The sequence below is a fragment of the Mercenaria mercenaria genome, chromosome 1 (genome assembly GCF_021730395.1).
Source record: "Mercenaria mercenaria strain notata chromosome 1, MADL_Memer_1, whole genome shotgun sequence".
Lineage (NCBI taxonomy): Eukaryota > Metazoa > Mollusca > Bivalvia > Venerida > Veneridae > Mercenaria > Mercenaria mercenaria.
The window spans coordinates 70,115,940-70,138,782 of NC_069361.1; the positions used below are offsets into that span (position 1 = coordinate 70,115,940).

The following is a 22,843-nucleotide window of genomic DNA, read 5'->3' on the forward strand; positions in this document are numbered from 1 at the left end:
GGAACCTTCCATATCTATGCTTTATGCGCTGATCTCATGGTGGTTACATGATTGGAGAAGAATACATCTGCTGAAGACAGTCATTGGAATGATCTTTCTAATAGTTTTATGGTAATGTAAATTTACTTAACGCGAACAATCTTCATTGTATTAATTTTAATTTTGTAACGATCTTCCTTAAGAACACTATTTAATATGTTTTCATAAAGAAATCCATTCTTTAGATTATGCTAGTTTGTTTTAGCTAAACTGAGATGAAAACTTCAAGCTTATTGGAACCACTCTCGAGCCCGCTTCCTGGAAAAACTAGTACTGGATTCTTTGGGGGGGTTTTGTTTGCTTGTTTGTTTTTTGGCTTTAACGCTGTTTTCAACAGTATTTCAGTCATGTAACGGCGGACAATTAACCTAACCAGTGTTCCTTGATTCTGTACCAGAACAAACCTATTCTCCGCAAGTAACTGCTAACTTCCCCAAATGAATTATCAGAGGTGAAGGACGAATGATTTCAGACACAATGTCTTTTATCAAATCGTCACGAAGAACATACGCTCCGCCCGATGATCGAACTCGCGCCCCGCGTTCCATAGACCAACGCTGTCCCTACTGAGCTAAGCGGGCGGGTTGACCAGTACTGGATTGAATGGCCGACACCTATTTATATGTTTGCGAATATGTTAATATACTTTCATATAAAGTGTCATTTTGAAACCATTGCTTTCCTCATATGGTATCAAAACCCATAGCCTTCGCCACGATAATGTCAGATATTCGGTCTAAAGGCATCTTTGTGTGCAGAGACTATACCATTTGGCTGTGTTTTAGAAATGCAACATTTGCTTTATCTTAGAGTTATAGTTGTAGACGGATGATTCTCAAAGTGTACATACTACTCGCTATATTCAAAGTCAATACGTCATCATTACACTTGTTACAGCTTTGTTCCAGAAAGTTTTAGGTGGCTGGTTTCTAGACTGAAGTTTGAGCGAGCTGAAAGATCGATAGGTTTTGTAGCATATGTAAACAGGGTGCCTAAACCAAACCTGAAGGCAATATTCGATGCTGCAGATGCAGAAATAAATAAAACATCAAACACAAATTCTATTTATTCGGTCGCCAGTTTATGGACGTTGAAAGAGCTGCGAAATATAACTCTACCATTAGCAATACTTTGGCAAGTAATTTATAGTATTTTCAAAGAAAATAAAGTGCTTTTTAAGAAAGTAATTGATACAGGATGTGTGTCATTTTACTACATATTTTGAAAGGTGACTGATATTGTATTGTATGAACCATTATCTTACAATACTGTATCGCGAAAAGTTGACAATACAAACCCTTTTATATTTAGCTTTTTACTGTTTTCATTGTTGAAGTAAAATATTATTTTCTTTATGCTGTATCAGATCAGTTGGCATACTTGACACACATATGGTGATACATAACAGATACGTTATCATTCTGTATGTTTCATTGAGCCATACGAGTATATATATGCATGATTTACTGATGTAGAACTGTGAAACGATTTGAAAATGCATACCGATTCCCAAAAGATATTCAACTCCAGGTTTGAAGACATCATTGCTCTCTTGCTAAAATGATGATGATAAAGTGGTAGAATTCGAGTATTCTTTCAACAAACCGGCTGAAAAGCAATCAAATGTGCTGAGTTGTTTATGGTAACTTTATATTCAACAAAGAAATAGACAAGCATAAAGACGCGCGCATAAACATTCCATTTAGATATGATATGTATATCTTTTTTTCAAGGTTTACTATTAATACTGCCTGGTTTTCTATGGCACTAGGAATGGAAAGCATTTCAGTCAACATATATCTAACTATATTCCTCATCAGCTTAGTGGATGTACCCGCATATATAGTAACCGGTCCTTTAGTGAACAGGTACAAATCAATTCTGACAAGCTACATGTGCTTATATGTATGTACATAGTCAATGCTTTCTAGATATAATAAGCTAAATCAAAATGTTGCTGCTAAATGAGTCCGTGCCCTTATGCATTCAGTAGCTGGTGCCGTATATATTCAACCGTCTTTGTCAATTCACTAGTCTGCACTTGAAACTACCGTTAGAATTCATCTCTCAGTGTTTATAAGTTTTACAATTTTCCCACTGTCTGCGATCTTTGAAATCTTTGAATTCTCAGTTTGTCAGTTAGCTTAAATCGAATACTGTTATTCAGGAAAAGTAGCTGTGTTATTTTTTTCTTCTTGTCAATGTACATAGTTTGATGAAACAATATAAAAAACAAAATGTAACAAAATAACTATTGCACTTCAGCTATTCTCTGAAAGATATGCACTGCATTTCAGATTCGGTAGAAAAAAATATTGCTTGGTTGTATATGTTGTGTCAAGTATACTCGGCTGTGTTTCTGGCATTCTGCAACATTTCGGTAAGGAATGTTTTATTTCTCAGATAGAGATTTTTGGAATAGGTTTGTAAGTAAGTAATGCACGTAATAGAAGATAATTCTATCAAAAACATTTTCAGTCTAAATCGAAAATGTTTTATTCGTGCCATAAACAATCTTACTTTCAATCCCCATTGCATATGAAACTAACGAAATAAACAAATTAATATTTTTTCTGTTTTAATTGTTTCAAAATGTTTAAGTACTATGTCTACACTACGTTTCTATCATTTAGCAGTGTTCATTATTCATTACATTGTTGTTTCTCATTACAGATAAACTGTCTATATCTTCTATGTCTCTAAAAATAGCGACACTGGTTATGTCCTTATTGACAAAATTATCTACCACAGCGGCAGTAGTTTCACTTATTGTTTACACAACGGAATTATATCCTACTGTTGTTAGGTAAGTTATATCTTTGACACAGGGTCACTAACGTTTATTCATGCGTCACCAGAAAAGATGCAAACGTTTTTTTTATTCTCTACAAGTATATCAAATACACAAATATCCTTGATATTACCAGCAAACTTTGTGTTTTCAATTGTACATCATATCAGTGTAACTAACCTTTTGATTTGATAACCATATCAATGCAACTCTCCTTTAGATTTGATACATTTGATATATCATATCAATGCCAGTTTTTAGGTTTGATACATTTGATACATCATATCAATGAAACTCTCTTTTAAATTTGATATATCTGATATATCATATAAATGCCACTTTTTAGGTTGATACATTTGATACATCATATCAATGAAACTCTCCTTTAAATTTGATATATTTGATATATTATATCAATGCAACTTTTCTTTAGATTTGATCAATGACATACACGGTTTTGTCCTTAAACAATGCATAGTTGCTTCTAACAAATATATTGTTTTGGTAATTAAAGCAGGATAATTAAGAAGACAATAGACGGTTATTAATTACATCGGCAATTACTCATAAATCTGTTATAACATATTTCAGGACACTTGGTTATGGTTTTCAGTCAACAGTAGGAAGACTTGGTGCAATTGCTGCTCCATTGCTGATTTATCTTGTAAGTCTGTTTAATTTCTAGAAGGTACTAAATAATTTTCTTTACGTTTCCAAATCGTATCGAATGGTGAGAAAATATTTTAATGGTATAAATCATGAAAATAACAAATTTTAATTGCTATACTTTATTTGTTGTTCTCGTGCTGCACTTCTTTTGTGATTGAAATATCTTTATTGAAACACAGATAAAGAAAACACGAACCCTTATGAATGCGAGAAGTGGTTGCTCACGTAACCGAGATCCCTGTAGAAATGATAAAATATCTTTAGAAAATATTTGGACGCTTCAAAAACCCATGGGCGTATCGTGTTAGGGTCAGTAATAACAACCTTGCATTGGTCTAGTCAATTTTTCATAGGTATTAGATAGTTTGGAAGGCCAATCTGAATGACAGTTTGAAATGTTTCCGTTAAAATAATGCTTTTAACTACATGTAAGGTCATTCTTTCCGGAGCAGCAAGTCTTCATGTAACATCGATACGTATATGTGATATGCCAATCGTATGATTGCCATTTTAGCGACAAAAGAATATCAAAGTCCAATGGCCTTTATTTTATAACATATCAAAATTGATAATCTTCATACTCATGAATAATAATGAAGACACTTGAAAACGAAGAATTTTAAAGTATCAAACAATTTTAATTTGGGCCGAAAGTCCCTGGTGTTTTCACTAATATTCTTTACGCTGAAAAAGCATATTTTATATTCAGCTAATTTACACAAAATAATTAGCATAAGATGAACCAGCTGAAACGGAACGGAAAATCAATACAACGGTGATATTGTGACTTGTATTTTCAGGAAATATATAAGTAACAATGAACTACTATAAGCGCATTGAACTGATGTCATGTTATTAAGTATTCTGACAAATTGAATAAGACACACTCGTCATAAAGTGAGATATTTTCCCGTTATTCTTACCGATGGATTTGATTGCATTTAGGCATAAGAGGGATTGAAAATGAATAACTGCTTGCAATAAAACTAACTGCACCTTTTTTAATTTGGCAGGACGGACTTTTTCCTGGATTGATGTACTTTTCCTGCGGGGTTTTGATATTCCTGTCCGTGGGAAGTTTCACCCGTCTAAAGGAAACAAAGAATGTTTTATTGCCGGACTCTATTTAAAATTCATCAAAAAGGTTCTTCATGTTGGATCCTGTTGTAGATACAAGAGGATGTTTTCAAGCTTATGGAATTGATCGAAAACTGAAATATGCTGACGATTAACATGAGATGTAACTTTAATTACTAATTCAATAATTTTGCTGGAAAACTGTTTTAGTACTTCATTTTCAAAACATTGAACTGATATAATGTTTTATGAAGAGGGTTAAACACTGTGAATGTGCTCTACAATCATTGTTATAAATCGTGAAATTTGAAAATATGGTAGATCAGAACTGATAGAATTCGAAACTTCAAAACATAAACATAAACTGTATCATCAGTGTCAGTACTCTATTTTGACGGCGTTATCTTAAATAAAACTAAAATACAATTGAGCCGTGCAATGAGAAAACCAACATAGCCGGTTTGCGACCAGCATGGATCCAGACCAGCCTGCGCATCCGCGCAGTTTGGTCAGGATCCATGCTGTTCGCTAACAGTGACTCTGATTGCAATAGGATCTGAAAGCGAACAGCGTAGATCCTGACCAGTCTGGCTGGTCTGATCTGGATCCATGCTGGTCGCAAACCCACTATGTTGGTTTTCTCATGGCACGGCTCATTTCATGAATTTGTGATTACCGCTGGATGAATGTTTCTCGCCTTTACATTAAGTATACTTACAACTTACAAAGAAAAAAAGTTATCGGGTGTTGATGAAATGGGGAACTGAACTGAGATGCACCAATCCATACAAAGAGTTCTTTGATATTCATAACACCACTGGACATTATGGTCTTCTTAAGAGTATTGTCCCTCTCGTACATATAGCAGAATTGAAAATGGTCCGTAAATCCAAAAGCAATAGAGACTTTACTAATAACATATAATTAGTAGATGATAACAAACGTGATCATAGCCCTCCAGGGCTTCAATGAATTGTTGGTATACGAAGATTCTCAAACCAATAACTGAAAAAGTTCGAGTGCAATGTTAATGAGTCAACTTTACTTACTTGGACAGAAACTATTTTCAAAATGATTACTTTTCTTCCTAGCTACCACATAACAATAACGGAACGTTTCAGGACTGCTTTTTGTCGTCAAATAACATTTGTTTAAAATCAGTACGCTTGTGTTTCATAAAACTAGTGAAATTAATTTATGGAATAGATTTATTTTATTGAAATTGCTCATGATATTCACATTATGATGTCTAAATTAGAAATGTACTTCAGGTAACGTAAGAGTGCTGCATTAGAAGGTTAAGTAAATGCATATGAAGACCATCAAAATTGTATCACAGAAACTAGGCTGTATATTTATCATTGGTGTATTGTAAATCTTTGTATCAAATTGAAATAAAATCAGACAAAAAATGTTGCTACATTTGACACGTTTATACACTTGATTACCAAGCCAATGAAGAACTACAAAACGTTTATTGTTATGGTATAAAGATGTACCAACTTTCGACGAATCACTATGGAAAAAAAATTGCGTCATGGCGAGAAATTGGAAAATGATTGATAAATGCAGACGAAGTTTGCGGACTGTACAACACGGTAACGAAGCCATCAAATCAAATATGTAACATTCACTGAATTAGCCATCTTGTGCTATTGTCAAGATTATTTATCAAGTATGGTTTGATTAATCGTAAGAAACTTTGATAAAAAAATGTGGCTCAAAGTTAAAAGTCCCGCTTACCCCTGATGTCATTTCAAGCGGAATGTAATCTTATTAAAAAGATTTAACAACTTGTTCCATGATTTAATATACATGTATTTTATTATTTAACAAAAAACGAAATCAGACTTTGAAACAGCTGTAATTCCTTTCGCGTGTCTGTCTTTGATGCTCTTTGTATTTTGCATGGACACCTTTGGGAGCGGCACTCTGAAAGCAAAATATGATTTAAACGTTAATTCCTCCTCTATTTATCCCAAGTATATCTTGAAAGTAGTGATTAAAGCAACAACATTCGACCGCGTCCGCAAATTGAAGTTTACTGTATATCCTAGATACAAATACGCTCAACAGTAAGTATTTCATTTGAATGTTAAATAACCCAATATCAAACTTACATATCCACAATCAAGCATCTTTAATAGGAGAATTATGAATATTTATATAAAATGTTTTAATTTATATAAACAAATATTTCAACGGTATAAATTTTGTCAACAGATATATACGTGCATATATCAAATATACGCCCCGTGTTTTCTTACCTTCGTTTATCATCTAGAGTTTCAGATGACTTTGGCTCTTTAACTTCCGGTAATTTACGGGTTTTCAATGGCGGCAGCCGTGTGCTTGTGTATCCAGGTTTAGCCTTTGTTTGCACAACTTGTTGGCGCAGTTTGTTTGGCTCAATCATTTTTCGTTTCAATATACCATTGTGCAAGTTCTTTCGGTTGTTGTCACTTTTATCTACCTCTGTGTGTACCATTATTGCAGAAGTGTCGTGGTCATTGTTTTTCACTACACCTTATTTTGTATCAACCGGTTTCATTGTGTTTCCAGTCACTGTACTTTCTGTTTTATGTTTATTATTTCTACCCTGCCTTTTTAACTGCCCTTGTCCAGCACTAGCTGTATCTACTTTTATATTCTTATTTCCCGAAAACACTGAACCGCCTTTTTTCCTTTCAGATGCTTCTATTCTTGTGTTTGTGTTTCTGTTAACTTTATGTGAGTCGGCTTGTTTGCTTTTAAGATCTTCATTCCTTTTAGAAACAAACTGTCTTTTTGCCTGCTGGTTTGCCGTTGTGATCGCCGCATTTATTTTATTTTTGTTCATTGAAAGTGTTTTGCTGTAAGGAGTGGCAGTATTCTTGGCGAGCATATCTGTATCATCAGGTTTCTTCTCTACACGCCTAAAATTGTGAAGGTTTATCAGACAATGAAAATATAACATTTTGTATGACAGTTAGATACTATGAAACTTTACAAAGTAGTGATACCCACGCCACAATAGTGCAATAAATCTACAGAAAGGTTTAGATTAAATAGAAATTTAGGATTACCATTTGTAGTTCGTATAAATATTTAGCAAAGACGTGGCATAAGTTTGTACTTCATAGGCTGATGTTTATATTATAATGTGGTATAAAAGCTATAAAATTACAATATAAAAATCACATGGCTTCGTGTTTTACTTTCTATGGGTAGATTTGATCATATTTGATACAAAGACCAATGTCTATAGACCATCTACTTTCACGCGATAAGTTATAAAGTTGACATTTATGTAAAAATATAAACATTTTACATTATTTGCAACCCCCGGAGTACCTGAAAAAAGTGTTAAATATATAGATACACAAAATGTAAAATGATAATAAGGTCATATTCTGATATAAAGATATGGCCTTACTGTCTCCGGAACATTATTGCAAAGTAATGGTCCTGATACGGACAATTGTATGACATTCAATTTGTGCCATTGACTTCTGTCGAATTGCAAACTATAGTCTGAACCTGCAAATCCGTAACAGGTATTTATTGTGAACTGCAGTTTTACCGTATAAGATTCAGGCTAAAGTTTCATGTGATTCTAGGTTAAAGTAGAATCTTCTTAAATGTTTAATATGTCTATCATAATATCTTGGGGCTGGTGGGGGGGGGGGCAGCAAAATAAGATAGTTTCCTTTGTAAACTGTGGTCTGGCCAATGAACCTTAATTGGAAAAAAATGAAAAGTTACAATCTTTTTATATGGAAATCTCTTTCTTTTTTGCTTACTAAGGTATCCTGAATGTTTTAACAATCCGCTTACAAATGCAGTAAAGTCAAAATTAGAATTTTAAAACTGTTTTGTGCAGTGGAAAATACCTTATCACAATCTAATACAATGTACATTAGATATTTTAAAACAAAGTTCCTAATTTTACTCTTGGAGCTCTTTAGGGGGCGCATAATATGCCTCACTGACTCATGGTTGTGTCTTCCATTTAGAAAAAAAAGAGTTGTTGCAGGAAAGGCGGTAAAAATATAATAATACCCTGAAGGTTATCAAAGTATGAACCTAGTACATAAATAAATAATGAATAAATAAATAAATATATAGATAAATCAATCAATCAATCAATCAATCAGTAAATGTACAAAATGTACCTTGAATATTTTTTATCTCTTTCCACGCGGTGTTTTTGTATTTCCTCCATTCCCGGAAGTAACGGCCTGAAACAAGAGAATTTATCTTTAACATACTGGCACAATGTCATCCTTTTTTAGACAATATGTTTCTTTTACTTTTGATTAGTTTTTTTTTTTTTTTTTTTTTTTTTCATGCTTTCATTGGAAACGTGTTCAGATTACTTTTTATCAATTTTGTCAGTTTTAGATTTACACTTCCTATTGTATTTACCAGAATACTTTGTTCTCTACCATACTGTCATGGATGACAGAAATGTTTTGTTTTAAAATGCAATTCTAACCACTTTCAGAGTATGCCTGCGAAAGAGTTATAAGATTTTTTGTACATTTATTTGATACTGATAGTATTAAGGTGAAGGGTTCATTTTTTTGTATGAAAACAACATATTAGAAACGATATGTTTCACAAATAAGTCGTTCCTGGCCTCACTCCCTGAAGCCAGAAGCATACATGCAAAATGTGGTCACCACGTTCATCTCGCCGTCTGTTGCAATATCGCATAAATACACAGTTCGACTGAAAACACATATTTTAATTTGCAACAAAATCTGGGATAATTGTGCAGAAATTAGCATTACAAATGCATATGCCAATGTCTGTTTTGCAAAATACGATCGATAAGCTCATCATGTTGTCTGCTGCAATATTTCTTATTAGGATGAAGGCGAAAATTGCTTACTTGTAATTGTTATTCTTCGGTTCTTTAAAGTAAATTGCTCCTTTTTGCTTGCCTTTGCTAAGTTGTCCACCGTTTTTAATTTTTTCGTCTACCTTTTGTATTTTGTCCTATCTTACTTTCTGACCTTCAAATGAAGAATATACATTTCGTAAGTCGCTATCACGTGATATGGAAGTAGTCAATAGCTAAACATAGTTAATGTTGTCTATATTATATTTAACACCGACTTTAACTAAAAATTGTATCTTGTATCTTTGGATCATAAGTATATTCAATGTATCTGTATATCAAAATTCCAGTTCAATGGAGCGTGAGAGGTATAACACATTTCATTACCTCCTAAGGCAAATCAAATCATGTCTGTTAGTACTTTACAAAATTTCAGTCTTTGCTTCCAAATGATCCTTATATATAGAGAATATTAGATTACTGTCTTATAAATTTAAATTTATTAAGTGAGTCGGAGAAAATATAAAAGTCGAGGCTCTGTTGTATGATTTTGATTCTGAAATGTGTTTCGTATAAAAAAAAGTAGATAAAATATGGTAGCACTTTTTCCCGGTTTCTGTACGGCTCCAAACAATGTGACATGACGTCAATATTGCCGTGCTTAAATGAAAATAAACATGTTTGAATAAGTGTCTTTTTTTTAACTAAGTCTTAGCACCATTTCATCACACCCATTTTATGCATTAACTTGGCATTAAACGGACTATGCAAGATGAAACCTTACTGTTATTAAATATTGCCTGAATCACTTTTTTCCTTTTGGAGACGTAGGACATTTTCCGTCATCCTTGGCTTTATTTTTGGCTCTTTTGTTTTCTTCAAAATTGTTAGGTTCTGCTTTTCTATTTTCGTCTTCAGCTCGTGTTCAAGAAATGCAATATTGCATTCCTCGAAATTCCTTTTCTCGTGGTAAGTCTTTGCCATATTTTCCATGTGCAAGTAATTTTCTATAACTTCAAATTCAGTGTCTGATTTCAGTTCTTCTTTGTATATCTCCAGAAGCTATGAACAAAACATGAAAATGATACTTTTCATATATATCTTTCAAGATCTTCAAGATCTAATCCTATATTATATTTAAAGAATTTAGCGTTACTTTCTTGGTAAACGCTTGAGTGAATTGTTTATTTTCTATATTTTTATCAAACGCTTTGCTATTTTTCATTTCTTGTTTGTTTCAACGATGCCTTATTATCGCTTAACAATACATTCTGTCATGGGTCGAATTTCAATCCCAACGATGCAGGAAAGCAAGTGTTATATAGTCTGCGATAAACAAAGGCGTATGCGCGGATTGTTCGTGTAACTTATGACGTCAAATTATCACATGACGTCCGATGCATTACTACGTCCACGAATGAAGCCCAGTATAATTTTATCATAACGTTTGATGAAGAAGCATGTTAAAATGAACACGACCTTTTTGTGGTTTATCATCTGATTTAGCACTGTTCGTCGTTCGGCACTCGGATAATTGTGGTAAATCAGACAAAGAACAACACGTACAAGGTCTTAATTTAATAAATGACAATAACAATCCATAGACTTAACAATCCAGTAAAATGTCCGAGTAATGTTATCGTAAAAGAGATCAGTAAGATAGAGTGTTGTGTTTTAATAGATTCATACCTTTGCGTCTACTTTCTCTTTCTTGTCAACTGTATCTGCGAGTTTATCTTTGAAATCACCTATCTCTGCAACCAGTCGAGCTTCTTCCAACTTGCTTTTCATAATTTTGTTTTTCTGCTCTTCTTCCAGTTTTGTTATTAGTTTTAATTCTTCTAGCATCTTCGCGGCCTCTTTGTCCTCTTCATGTATAGCGGTTATCATCTTGAATACGTCACTGTTACTATTTATAGAAAAATATTCTAATCTCGTATGGTTTCTGCTTGTTGGTGCGGTGTTTGTAATTGTGAACCCAAGTAAAAGTATACACACTTGTATAGCAGGTGTGTATGGTCAATTAATGAGTGAGTGAAAACTAATATTTCAATCTAATTGGAATCTTGTAACTCGTTCCTTTAAATTCTATAATGTAAAAGTTTTGAAAATTCTTGCAATGCGTTTCTTCATATATTCATGGTCAATATTTCTAACCTTTTACGCGACGTGCTATTAACGTCTTTGAACGTGTTAATCATGAAAAGGGCGCTATATAAATCTGGTATAGTAATAGTAAATTACAGTTTTATAGTAACTGTGTCAACTAAAGTTACTTATATTATCATGGTCATGCTTCAAGCGCTGTAATTTCTGGTTGTCAACTTTGTCAGATACTCTAAAATAAAGATTAAACACAATTCATGAAACTAAAGATATATTACATTAAGAACCGTATTGGAAACATTATAGATAAATATAAGTTTTCCAAGTTAATAATTCTATTGTATTTTTAATAAATTTTGATATCTAATAAACTAAAGTACACACTGCCATATTGTCAAGATAGAATATTACAAACCTTTCTGTTTTCTTCTTCGGTTTCAACCTTGGTGTCTCCTTAACATTATGTTCATGTTCACAAGTCCCTGTGGTTTTCGTGCATTTTCCTGAGGGTAGTATAGTCTTCTCTTCTCTATGGCTACGAGACCCTGAAGTTTTCCGACTGTCCTTTTCTTTTTCAACCGAGATTGGAAGATTTGTGCTGAAAATAAAAGAAAGAAACTGATAGTCTATTATGGTACAGTAATATCCTTAGATGTGATATACATATACCTAAATGAGAATTTTTCATCATTTTATAGCTGCTGCTGTTGTTAAAATTAAAGGTATACTTGACCCAAATTTCATGTTTGAAAATATAAACAGTCACTACTAGGGGTGGGTATTGCCACGAAAATTGGTATTGCGATATATTGCAATATTGTTTGTTGATATTGCAATATACTGGGATATATTGTACCAGTTATTTAATGAACAAAAACATGATGGAGCATACTGTTTTTTTTTCAAATTTATTCAATTAAAAATGAGTAAAATGACTAGTATCAACAAGTGTTTGCTCCACCTTCTCAATAAATAAAAATACCAGTAAACAAAAAAATAAAAAGTTTTGACTAGACTATGGGGAGTATTGTCAATTTGTCATACACAAATACTATTAACTGTTGATGATTTTGCCTTTATTTTCAACAATCTCGAAGTCCGACATGTTGCTATCATGCTATGACGCCGATTACCGCATATTCAAAAGCGAAAGTAGACTGCGTCAAAATATTATTTAGTTTATTGTGCGGCACTACATTCGGTTTACGGATACAATCATATAACACAGGTTGCTCAATTCACCGATTATAAACGAGGAAAGTGGTATAGCTGTTGTATGAATAATAAATTCTAGTTGATAGAAAAATTACTAATGAGTCGCTGACAAATACGAAATTATATTTATCTAAATTTTCTTATTGGTTTTATTATGTGGAATTGGGTCCGTAAAATAGCTGTAAACCAGTCTGCTACCTGCACCGGAAATGAAAGGAGAAAAATGAAAACAAAGTTGAATCGTGCTGGCAAGAAAATGATTTTTTTTGTGAATCTTCTTGGTTTACGTTAGTGTTACTTAATGTTATAAAATAACCGGTATTCGAAAATCATATTGCAATATCGTATCGTCAGAAAAAACATCGCAATAACCGGTCTACCGCGGTATATCGCCCACCCCTAGTCACTACATTATACTTTATGTAAACAAAAAACTAACAAGCTTAATGCATTTACAGTACTATGTATTTGGTTTAAAATAGTACACGTTAAATACTTGTTTAGATAGATGTGAACTAGCTACCACAAAAATGGAAGTTTTTCAACAATCGACTGTTATTACATGTCATTTAATTATTAATATAGCTCTACATACAAAGTTAAATTATATATTCAGTAAAATTAAATACATTTGACGAGAATGTTCTACCTTTCACATAAATATCTAATTATAGAATATTTTAGTGAAACTTGGGCATTGGACATTTTTTAAGTATAAATAATGGTAAAAAGCAATCATCTGGAAGCACACTACAGAAAAGGGGACTGTGTTACTTATTACCGCCTTATCCAGAAAAATTAGCGTTCGCAATGCATTCAGCTGTGTTTTTCAATGAATTACCTTACTGATGACGCAGAAGATGACCTGCTCTTTGGTTCAGTTTTGGCGCCATCTGGTGGTTCTGATAGTTTCTGCTGCTGACTGGCACGATGATCTACTTCGGTATACCTCTCATTTGCATATCGACATTCATCCGGGTAACCGGTTTCCATTTCCGGTGATCCGGTTCTTACCATACTGATTTTAGGATTTTCGAAACTTCTTTCACATATTTCAAGCAAGTGGTACTTTCTAACTGCCATTTCAGCTAATTCACTCAATGTTGGAAACTTCTCTTTCACTTTGTGATTCTTGAAATACCTGTCAAGGTCAACAGGTTCGTATCTTTGCATTTCGTTGGACTCATCCATATTACAGCTATCCCTTTCCCTGTAAATAAGATTTTTTACTTCTTTAGAGAAACAAGTAGCTATATATGGACATCCCACTCAAAACTATCCATTTCCATGTAATTCAGTATTTTGACTGCAGTCCGTTTTTCAGATTATATTTGTTGCAACCATCAAGCAGTACATCTACCATGCCTAACTTACGCATTTATTAAAAAAGAAGACTTGTATTATTACTATTATTATTATTATTATTATTATTATTATTATTATTTTTATTATTTATACCATGCATCAGGTGCTCCTGTGTAAGTTTCCCGTGTGAAAATCTCGCCAGGCTGTTTCTTGTTGCCATTGACAACATCGGGAGCTTCCTTGACTTTCTTCTGTGCTCTCTCAGTAGAGTAATAGTTCCAGTCACTGTAATAACGAAGGAAAGAATAATTATCTAGATGCATGGTGGGTAGGTCAGATGAATCCTTTTTGCGTATTTGAACACTAACAAATAACATTTCGCGCCGTAACATAGTATATACGAATGCACTAAAATAAAAAAGCTTATTTTTATGCCGACATGTCGTCTGACGTTATTTTAATTGTTATTTAGCCATTTTAATTTTCCCTTATACATATATAAAAATTTAAAAATGTGGCATACCCCTTGTCGTCTGTTTTGTCAGCATATTCAAACTTGGTTCCTTCGCAATCATTTGTCGCCCTTGACCTTTCAGATGCTCTTGTTGGTGGCCTTGACCTACGAGTAGAGCAACATGAGGTCTGTCGTTTTGACTCAGAGGTTCTGCCTGCAGGAATATTGCTCATGCTGTTGCAAAGAGCAGATCTTGCTGTGACGCCGTCATGTACCTTGTCTCGCCCTAAATTGTGTTCAGAATGAGCGTGTTGTAAAAGATTATCCAAACATGTTCTGTGTACACCGGTATCATTGAGGAGGTTTATTCCAGCAATCTCATTTTCATTAACTAAATTGGGACTTTCAGCTATCTTTATTCTTGTTACTTCAATATTCTCTTTAAGAACGTTTACATTGGCAGCTTTTTCTGCCAAGAACATCAGGCTTGGAACATTCTGTGTTTTTGGTGATTCGATGTCCTGCTTTATGCCCATTTCTTCTATATCTTTTCCTGTAAAGGTTCTCATGTATTGAACTTCCTGTGATCTTTTAAACTCGATGTTCTGCTTTAGGCCATTTTCCTCTACGGCCTGCTCTGTCATGTATTTCAGGTTTGTAACCATCCGTCCAGTTGGTACATCAATGTTTTGCTTTAGAAGGTAAGCCTGTCCTGCCATTTGTTTCAGACTCGGCCCGTTCTGTGCTCTTGGTGCATTAATATTCTGCTTTAGGTGATATTCATCTGCAGCCTTTTCTGCAAGGTATTTCAGGCTTGGAACGTTCTGTGCTTTTGGTACATCAGTATTTTGTTTCAGGCCGTTTTCTTCTACAGCTTGCTCTGCTAGGTATTTAAGGCTTGGAACTTTCCGTGTTCTTGGTACATCATTATTCTGCTTTAGACCGTTTACCTCTAGAGATTTTTCTGCCAGGTATTTCAGGCTTGGAATTTTCTGTGCTCTTGGTACATCAGTATTCTGCTTAAAGCCGTTTCCCTTTACAGCTTGCTTTGCCAGGTATTTTAGGCTTGGAACTTTCTGTGCTCTTGGTACATCGATATTTTGTTTCAGACCGTTTTCCTCTACAGCCTGTTCTGCCAGGTGTTTCAGGCTTGGACTTTTCTGTGCTCTTGGTACATCAGTATTCTGCTTAAAGCCGTTTCCCTTTACAGCTTGCTTTGCCAGGTATTTTAGGCTTGGAACTTTCTGTGCTCTTGGTACATCAATATTTTGTTTCAGGTTGTTTTTCTCTACAGCTTGCTCTGCAAGGTATTTCAGGCTTGGCACTTCCTGTGTTCTTGGTACATCAATATTCTGCTTAAGGCCATTTTCCTTTACAGCTTGCTCTGCCAGGTATTTTAGGCTTGGAACTTTCTGTGCTCTTGGTATATCAATATTCTGCTTTAAGCCGTTTACTTCTACAGCTTGCTCTGCTAGGTATTTCAGGCTTGGAACTTTCTGTGCACTTGGTATATCAATATTCTGCTTTAGGCCAATTTCCTCTACAACTTGTTCTGCCAGGTATTTCAGGCTTGGAACTTTCTGTGCTCTTGGTACATCAATGTTCTGCTTTAGGCTGTTTTCCTTTACTGCTTGCTCTGCCAGGTACATAAGGCTTGGAACTTTCTGTGCTCTTGGTACATTTATGTTCTGCTTTAAGCTGTTTTCCTTTACTGCTTGCTCTGCTAGGTATATATGGCTTGGAACATTCTTTGCCATTGGTACATCAATATTCTGCTTTAGGCTGTTTTCCTCTACAGCTTGCTCTGCCAGGTACATAAGGCTTGGAACTTTCTGTGCTCTTGGTACATTAAGTTCTGCTTTAGGCTGTTTTCCTTTTCTGCTTGCTCTGCCAGGTACATAAGGCTTGGAACATTCTTTGCCATTGGTACATCAATATTCTGCTTTAGGCTGTTTTCCTCTGCAGCTTGCTCTGCCAGGTATTTTAGGCTTGGAACTTTCTGTGCTCTTGGTACATCAATTTTTTGCTTTAGGCCGATTTCCATTACAGCCTGTTCTGCCAGGTGTTTCAGGCTTGGAATTTTCTGTGCTCTTGGTACATTAATATTCTGCTTTAGGCCGTTTTCCTTTACAGCTTGCTCTGCCAGGTATTTCAGGCTTGGAACTTTCTGTGCTATTGGTACATTAATATTCTGCTTTAGGCCGTTTTCCTTTACAGCTTGTTCTGCTAGGTATTTCAGGCTTGGAATTTCCTGTGCTATTGGTACATTAATATTCCGCTTTAGGGTAGACTCCTTTACTGCTTGCTCTGCTAGGTATTTCAGGCTTGGAGCTTTCTGTGCTCTTGGTACATCAATATTCTGCTTTTGGCTGTTTTCCTTTACAGCTTGCTCTGCCAGGTGTTTCAGGCTTGGAACTTTCTGTGATATTTGTGCAAGAGATTTTACAGACCTGTCGCTTAGAACTGTGATTTTACTTGTTCCACGAATGGGCGCAGATTTCATACTTACTTGCCGAAAATTCACGTTTCTCGGTTTCATTGTATTAATGAAACCAACTGGTGGATCAATCGACCTGGGAACAGGAATGCGACTTTGTTGCACATGTGCTGTAGCTGGAGTCAGATTTGACCGCTTGTTTAGAACTGGAATGGGTATACAGCATATTTTTCTGCACTTTCTGGGACTTTTAAACTTATCGCTGCTGGTACCCCAAATGGCGCCGTTTTCGCTGCTGTAACTGCTGTGATTGCTTGTACTAATGCTAGTGCTGCTTGTATCCGATGCACTGGAGGTAAAATAAATTAGTGGCAATTGTTTAAAAACTAGCGTACAAATCACTTGCTTAAATTACAGTTTTATGTAACTAGGCAATGAATTATGTGCTTATGTGCGCCTGCATCCGAAAAAAAAAATACTGAGATAAAAAAAATTATAAAAAAAACAAAAAAAACATGGAATGCACTTCCTAAACTTGAACCATTACCGATCTAACTTCTGCTTGTAGTTTTCATTCAATTTTCAGCTAAGTTTACTGTTTTAAAAATGGGTGATTATGTTTAACTTTCAATATACCCACCTTCAGATGTGACAAATATAAAACAACATAATTATATACTTTCAAAAACTATACCATTTCATAAAATAAAGTATTCGGGCAACGGTATAAATTAGGCAATACACTGTGTGCGCTTATAGTCTGGGAAACATTTTGAAAACGAAAATAATTACATAGACATGATAAATATTAATAGTCCAAATACATTTAAGTTTAGAACTTTGATTAAAATATTTCTAGATAACGCATTATTACTATCACTTATGGACACCTATTAATTTCATTTTAATAAGATTAGAAAACGCTTTCCTGTAACTAATAAAGAATCTCTTTGTACTTTGTACTTACGTGTATTTTACTGTCGGTGATGGCCGGCTATGTATATTATGCTCGGGACCGGCTTGCGGATAACTCGGCAGGATGGAAGCTGATTTCCAGTCTCTGTAATATAACCACAGAAACAGAGGTTTATATATAAGCAAAGTTTGGTTGAGTAGAACTTATTGAGGCAATAGATAATGCTTTGCAATATGACAAGGTAAGTGCCCGTTTCTTATTTCTAATACGGAAAACTTTCCAGTTTCATCAATTTCCCGCAGCCCCAAGTGCACCCAATTCAGTTAAATTACTATTCATTTTGTGTCGTATTTAGTGGGTATTTTATTTTTTAAGAGTATATGCAAAAAAAGATAAGGTTTTTTTTTTTAATAAATAAACAAAATATAAACAGATACCTGTCTAACAGCCTTGCAAGTCTTGGGTTTGGAAGATGGTTCTCAGACTGTACATGCTGAGGTAAAGCACTGGAGGGCCTCCAAGGCCTTGTGTGGGCGGCACTTGAGGTCCTCTGTGTGTTAGTGTTCGACGAAGATGACAATACTTCCATGTCAGGGACACTGGAAGGTCTCTCTGGTTTAATGACTGGTATTGGAATGTGGCTGGGCTTCAGCGGTTGGCTGTTTGATCTTTCAATTTTAGCGGTTTTAATTCTGAAACATTTAAATTTAAAGTAGTTTATAAAGACCATTATTTTCTTATTTGAATACAGCTTTTTGAATGTGCAGGTAATATTAGCAAAATATTTCCAAAAAGAAACGCTTTTAGTGAATTCTCTGCACATGACTGCACAAGATTCGTAAAGATGATTAATTGGATGTATAAGATGCTGCAATTTCATTTCACTGCAAGAAGTCTTTAAATACGGAACAGTAAAAACGTAGTCTATTCTAAATATCTACCATATTACGGAAGGCCAGTGCGTAGCGTTAATATCTAAAATATTTCATGCTAAATATCGACTGCTAAATACAAAGTCTAAATACAAGCACTGAATTTTGAATGCCAACTACCTAATGTTAAATACTTAATTATAATGAAAATGGAAATTGCCAAACGCTTAATGCTAAATAAAGATTATATAATATTCTTTAGCATTATCAGTAGATGGTCTAAGGATCTATGTGACCAGCTTAATGTGACCTTCAGTCACGTTTTACTAATCTTGCGAAAATTGGACGGAACTTTTAGAACTACAATTAACACGTGAACTAGTTTGAAAAGAGACAAAGTGACCGAAATCCAGCGACGATGTAAAAGACACAGTCAAATCGTCGCCGCGCTTTTAACAATGAGCTATAATCATTTTGCGTTCAGCATTTTGACATTCGGTGTGTAACATCAAGCATTCGGAAACTAGTATTTAGCATAGATATATTAGCATAGGCATGTATTAAGACCTTTATTATAGAAGACCGATGAGGCATGCAAATTGCCAAATGATATATGCCATACTACTAAATGTTAAATGCCAAATACCTAATGCTTATTGCCAGCTGATAACCGTCAACTTCCTTAAATTTAGGAGTTCTAAAAAAACTAACGAATGTAATGAATGAATTATTTGAAAACATTTACTATTCCACCAGTCTGTTTTGAAGCAATAATATGTTCTGGCGGTTATGGCAACGTGAGACCTGAACGGTTTACTGTACAATATTAAGAGCAAAGAAAACAGAGACAAAGTGCGCAACGAACACAAACTACTTTTCAGAGGATCATTCCATTGATATATTCAGCTCTATAATGAATAAGCACTTAGCAATAAACAGTTGGCATTTATTGTTTCGTACTTTCACAATTAACAATTAGCATTTCTCGTTTGACAAGTACCATTTGACGGTCAATATTTGACATAAAGCATTTGGCAAACAGCATTTAGCACTGACTAACTGATATTTAGTATTAAATTTGACAATTAGCATACTGCACCGGCCTTCCATAAATAAATCCGTTCGAGTGCGATTATTACATTACTATAGAAGGTCGATGCGCCATACTAATTGCCAAATGCCAAATATTTAATGCTAAATGCCAATTACATAATGCTAAATGCCATTACTTAATGCTAAATGCTACACACCAAATGCTTTATGCCATTTACTTAATGCTATTTGCCGAATTCTAAATGCCGAATAGCTAATGCTTATTGCTAAATCCTCAAATTCTTAAACATTTCTTTCTCTTAAAGTAAAAAAATGTATTTTTAACTATCTAAGACATACAATATTCTATCAGTCTAGCTTGAAACAATAACACGTCCTATCGGCCATAAGAAAATTAAACAGACACTGTTAACTCTAAAAATGTTTAGAAATATGTTCTAATAAAGACAAAGTTATGTAACAAAGACCAAGGACTATTTACATGAAGCAATCATTTAGCTCTTCTTTTTGATAAGCACTTAGCAATAAGCATTTGCCATTTATTGTTTAAAAATTTGCATTTATCGTTTGACAATTGCCATTTGACAGCAAGTACAGTATTTGACATTCAGCATTTAGCAAATGCCATTTTGCATTAACTATTTGTTATTAGGATTTGGCAATTAGCATGAAGCACCGGTCTTCCATAATTTCAAATCAAAATTACTCACTTTGCTCGCATTGTGAGTTTCTCCACGCTGGATACAGGTCGATTACTCGACACTGAACAGCTAGGATGCGTCGTCGATCTGAGAACAAGAAATAAAACATTTATCAAAATTCAAATACGAAATTAATCAACAGAAATAAATTGGTGAGTCTCAAAGCTTCCCGATCGCGCAGGCAGGGGGTCGCTGTTTTGGAGACCAAGGGTGTCAGGACCATGCTACCAAGGTTGCTAAAGCCTAACCTTCTAAAGTTGAAGCATCTTTGTGTAATATTAAAATTTAGAAATTCGGGATCTAACATTCCATCTTACTTGAATGGGCTTGATAGCTACAGATTGTCAACCAATTTTCTATTCCTTCAAACATTTCGTACTTAGATTGCACATAACTTTCCTTTCAGTTATATCGGGGCGAAACAATCTACATATTACTAGACAAGAGGCAATATATGATGATATTATATACCCTTGTCAAATGCGCTTATCTGAGTGGTCGAAAGGGATGTACGCGCGGGTCCGCAAAAAGCGATTTTGATCCGCAAAAGTGATAATGACTCTTCCAATATCACTTTTTTCTTACATGTATGAAATATAGGCCAGTCAAACGAGTGTATTTGAGAAGAGCATATAATATAACAATTATAGACTTATGTTTCGCTCAATATCATTTTACAGGTCGGTAAAACACATATTGACCGAAACATAAGTCAATAACTGTAAAATATTCTCTTTCTTCATCATCATCATCATTATTATCATCATCGTCATCACCACCGTCATCATCATTGCAATATGTTCTTATATATTTAGAAATGTTGCATTCAGCTTATAGGCGCAGTTATTTTTCATTTGCCAGTATGTGCCGCCTGTACTTGGGAAGGGTTTACATTTTGTATTGCAAGAATTGCGTGTCCAGTCCATGCGCTGGTTTGAAATCATTATGTAAATGTGTTATGTATTTTTATGTGTTTAAAACAATAGAATATAGTTCAACTGGAAGGAAATAACACCCGCGACCTTAAAATAATGATTACCAATGTAGCAAAAAATAATTGCGGTCACTTTGGACTTCTTTAATAGACAAAAAACAAAGAGGTCAACATTCTTTTAATGGTAAATTTAAATTGCTAATAATTATTTTTTTTTTTTTTTTTCATATATGTAATGTTCTGAGTCTGTTAGGTGTATGTGTCTAATTAGGCTATTGAAGTCATACTGAAATTAATAGTGTACTACCTACTTCAGGCTTCTGATGATTGCTTTTCGGTATTGAAGGTTCGTAAAAAATAAATGCGTTTCAGATTTCATTCAGCTTGTGTTGTTCAGTCTAACCCAACATAATAATATATGTCACAGTAAAATCTTTATTCATGTTTAGTTATTCTTATTGTCTTAAAGTGTGTCATTTTATATACCGATTTCGCATTTGATGGCGTTTGATGATGAAATAATGAAGATTTATAGATCGTATGCTTAACGGCAACATGCTTACTTTTATTAATTTATTTAGCAACATTAATATACTGTGAAGTCATTTAATTTCGTGATCACTAAATTTCGTGGTTTTGGTAAAAACAGCTATTCCGTAGGGATATGAATTCGTAGAATTTCGAATTTAGAACATAAAGTTACTAAGAATTTCAAGTTACTTTTTCGCTGGGGTTTAATTTGGTGGACTGACTCAATCACGAAATCCCCAAAAATTAATCCCCTCACTAAAATCAAATATTTCTTAGAAATGAATAACCCTTATATTACTTCTATAGCTGCAATTACAAATCGCTGTTTCATTTCTAGTAGATAATAAGCAAGCTAGAAGATTGTATTTCAAATATTCCAGGGCAAATTAAAATGTTATGCACATCCACACTTCATGGTAATCGTTTTAATGAAGTTCCATTGGAAACCCTTGTGTGGGTGGAAGTTCTTCGTGCCATTGACTCACATGTAATCAGTAATGCCAGTGTACACATATTGTCTAAATTCAAGGGCCCATAGCTCTGTTATGCTTGGATCGGCCAAAAACGATTATTACACATATCTTCTTTCATGACAAGTATACGTATAAAACGTAAATGAAGTTCATTCCACAACGGTTTGCCTTTGGGCCGACGTACTGGGAGACTCCTATAGGACAGAGGCCACCAATTCAATAAAGTACAGGGAACTTACTGGGAATGAGGTAAGTGTATACCTGGGAATAAGGTAACGTCTGTGCGTTCTGACCGGTCAGTCATGTAAACAAACCCAGGAAGTGATTATTTTTTCAAAATTGATAATTTTTCACTGCATTTACAGTATTTTATTATACATTTTGACAAAATTTGCTACATGTTATGTGTTTTGAAAAAAAGTTTTATCAAACAAATTTCTATCTA

The 22,843-nt window shown here is 34.3% G+C and overlaps 3 protein-coding genes across 4 annotated transcripts in view; all 3 read right to left on the minus strand.

Moving 5' to 3' along the window:
• LOC123565537 (solute carrier family 22 member 7-like) overlaps positions 1-7,064 on the minus strand; it is a 46,717-nt gene extending 39,653 nt beyond the window's left edge. Inside the window, exon 1 of the mRNA XM_053552964.1 lies at positions 6,844-7,064. Within this exon, the coding sequence (XP_053408939.1) occupies positions 6,844-7,064 (221 nt within the window). The remainder of the gene's footprint in view (positions 1-6,843) is intronic.
• On the minus strand, positions 6,850-10,462 carry LOC123534550 (uncharacterized). The gene is made up of 4 exons (XM_045316839.2): positions 10,186-10,462; positions 9,453-9,576; positions 8,731-8,796; positions 6,850-7,491 (listed from the first exon to the last, which is right to left on the minus strand). Exons 3-4 carry the CDS (start codon positions 8,778-8,780, stop codon positions 7,104-7,106), a joined length of 438 nt encoding a protein of 145 aa, XP_045172774.2. The 5' UTR covers positions 8,781-8,796; positions 9,453-9,576; positions 10,186-10,462; the 3' UTR covers positions 6,850-7,103.
• A 1,153-nt stretch (positions 10,463-11,615) lies between these two features.
• On the minus strand, positions 11,616-16,434 carry LOC123534564 (uncharacterized). 2 transcript variants are annotated; one of them, XM_053537110.1, is made up of 5 exons: positions 14,551-16,434; positions 14,181-14,312; positions 13,564-13,932; positions 11,923-12,105; positions 11,616-11,739 (listed from the first exon to the last, which is right to left on the minus strand). In XM_053537110.1, exons 1-5 carry the CDS (start codon positions 16,296-16,298, stop codon positions 11,664-11,666), a joined length of 2,508 nt encoding a protein of 835 aa, XP_053393085.1. In that variant the 5' UTR covers positions 16,299-16,434; the 3' UTR covers positions 11,616-11,663. The 2 variants fall into 2 exon arrangements, with proteins under 2 accessions (XP_053393085.1, XP_053393093.1); XM_053537118.1 differs by lacking the exon at positions 13,564-13,932.
• Between the last annotated feature and the right edge of the window lie 6,409 nt (positions 16,435-22,843).

Coding starts and splice junctions, on each gene's coding strand:
- LOC123534550 (XM_045316839.2), bottom strand. CDS start 8,780: ATGGAGGAAATACAAAAACACCGCGTGGAAAGAGATAAAAAATATTCA. Junction 7,492..8,730: donor AGAGATAAAAAATATTCAAG/GTACATTTTGTA, acceptor TCACAATTTTAG/GCGTGTAGAGAAGAAACCTG.
- LOC123534564 (XM_053537110.1), bottom strand. CDS start 16,298: ATGTACCTGGCAGAGCAAGCTGTAGAGGAAAACAGCCTAAAGCAGAAT. Junction 14,313..14,550: donor GACAAAACAGACGACAAGGG/GTATGCCACATT, acceptor TCGTTATTACAG/TGACTGGAACTATTACTCTA. Junction 11,740..11,922: donor CCGAAGAAGAAAACAGAAAG/GTTTGTAATATT, acceptor TCTTTATTTTAG/AGTATCTGACAAAGTTGACA.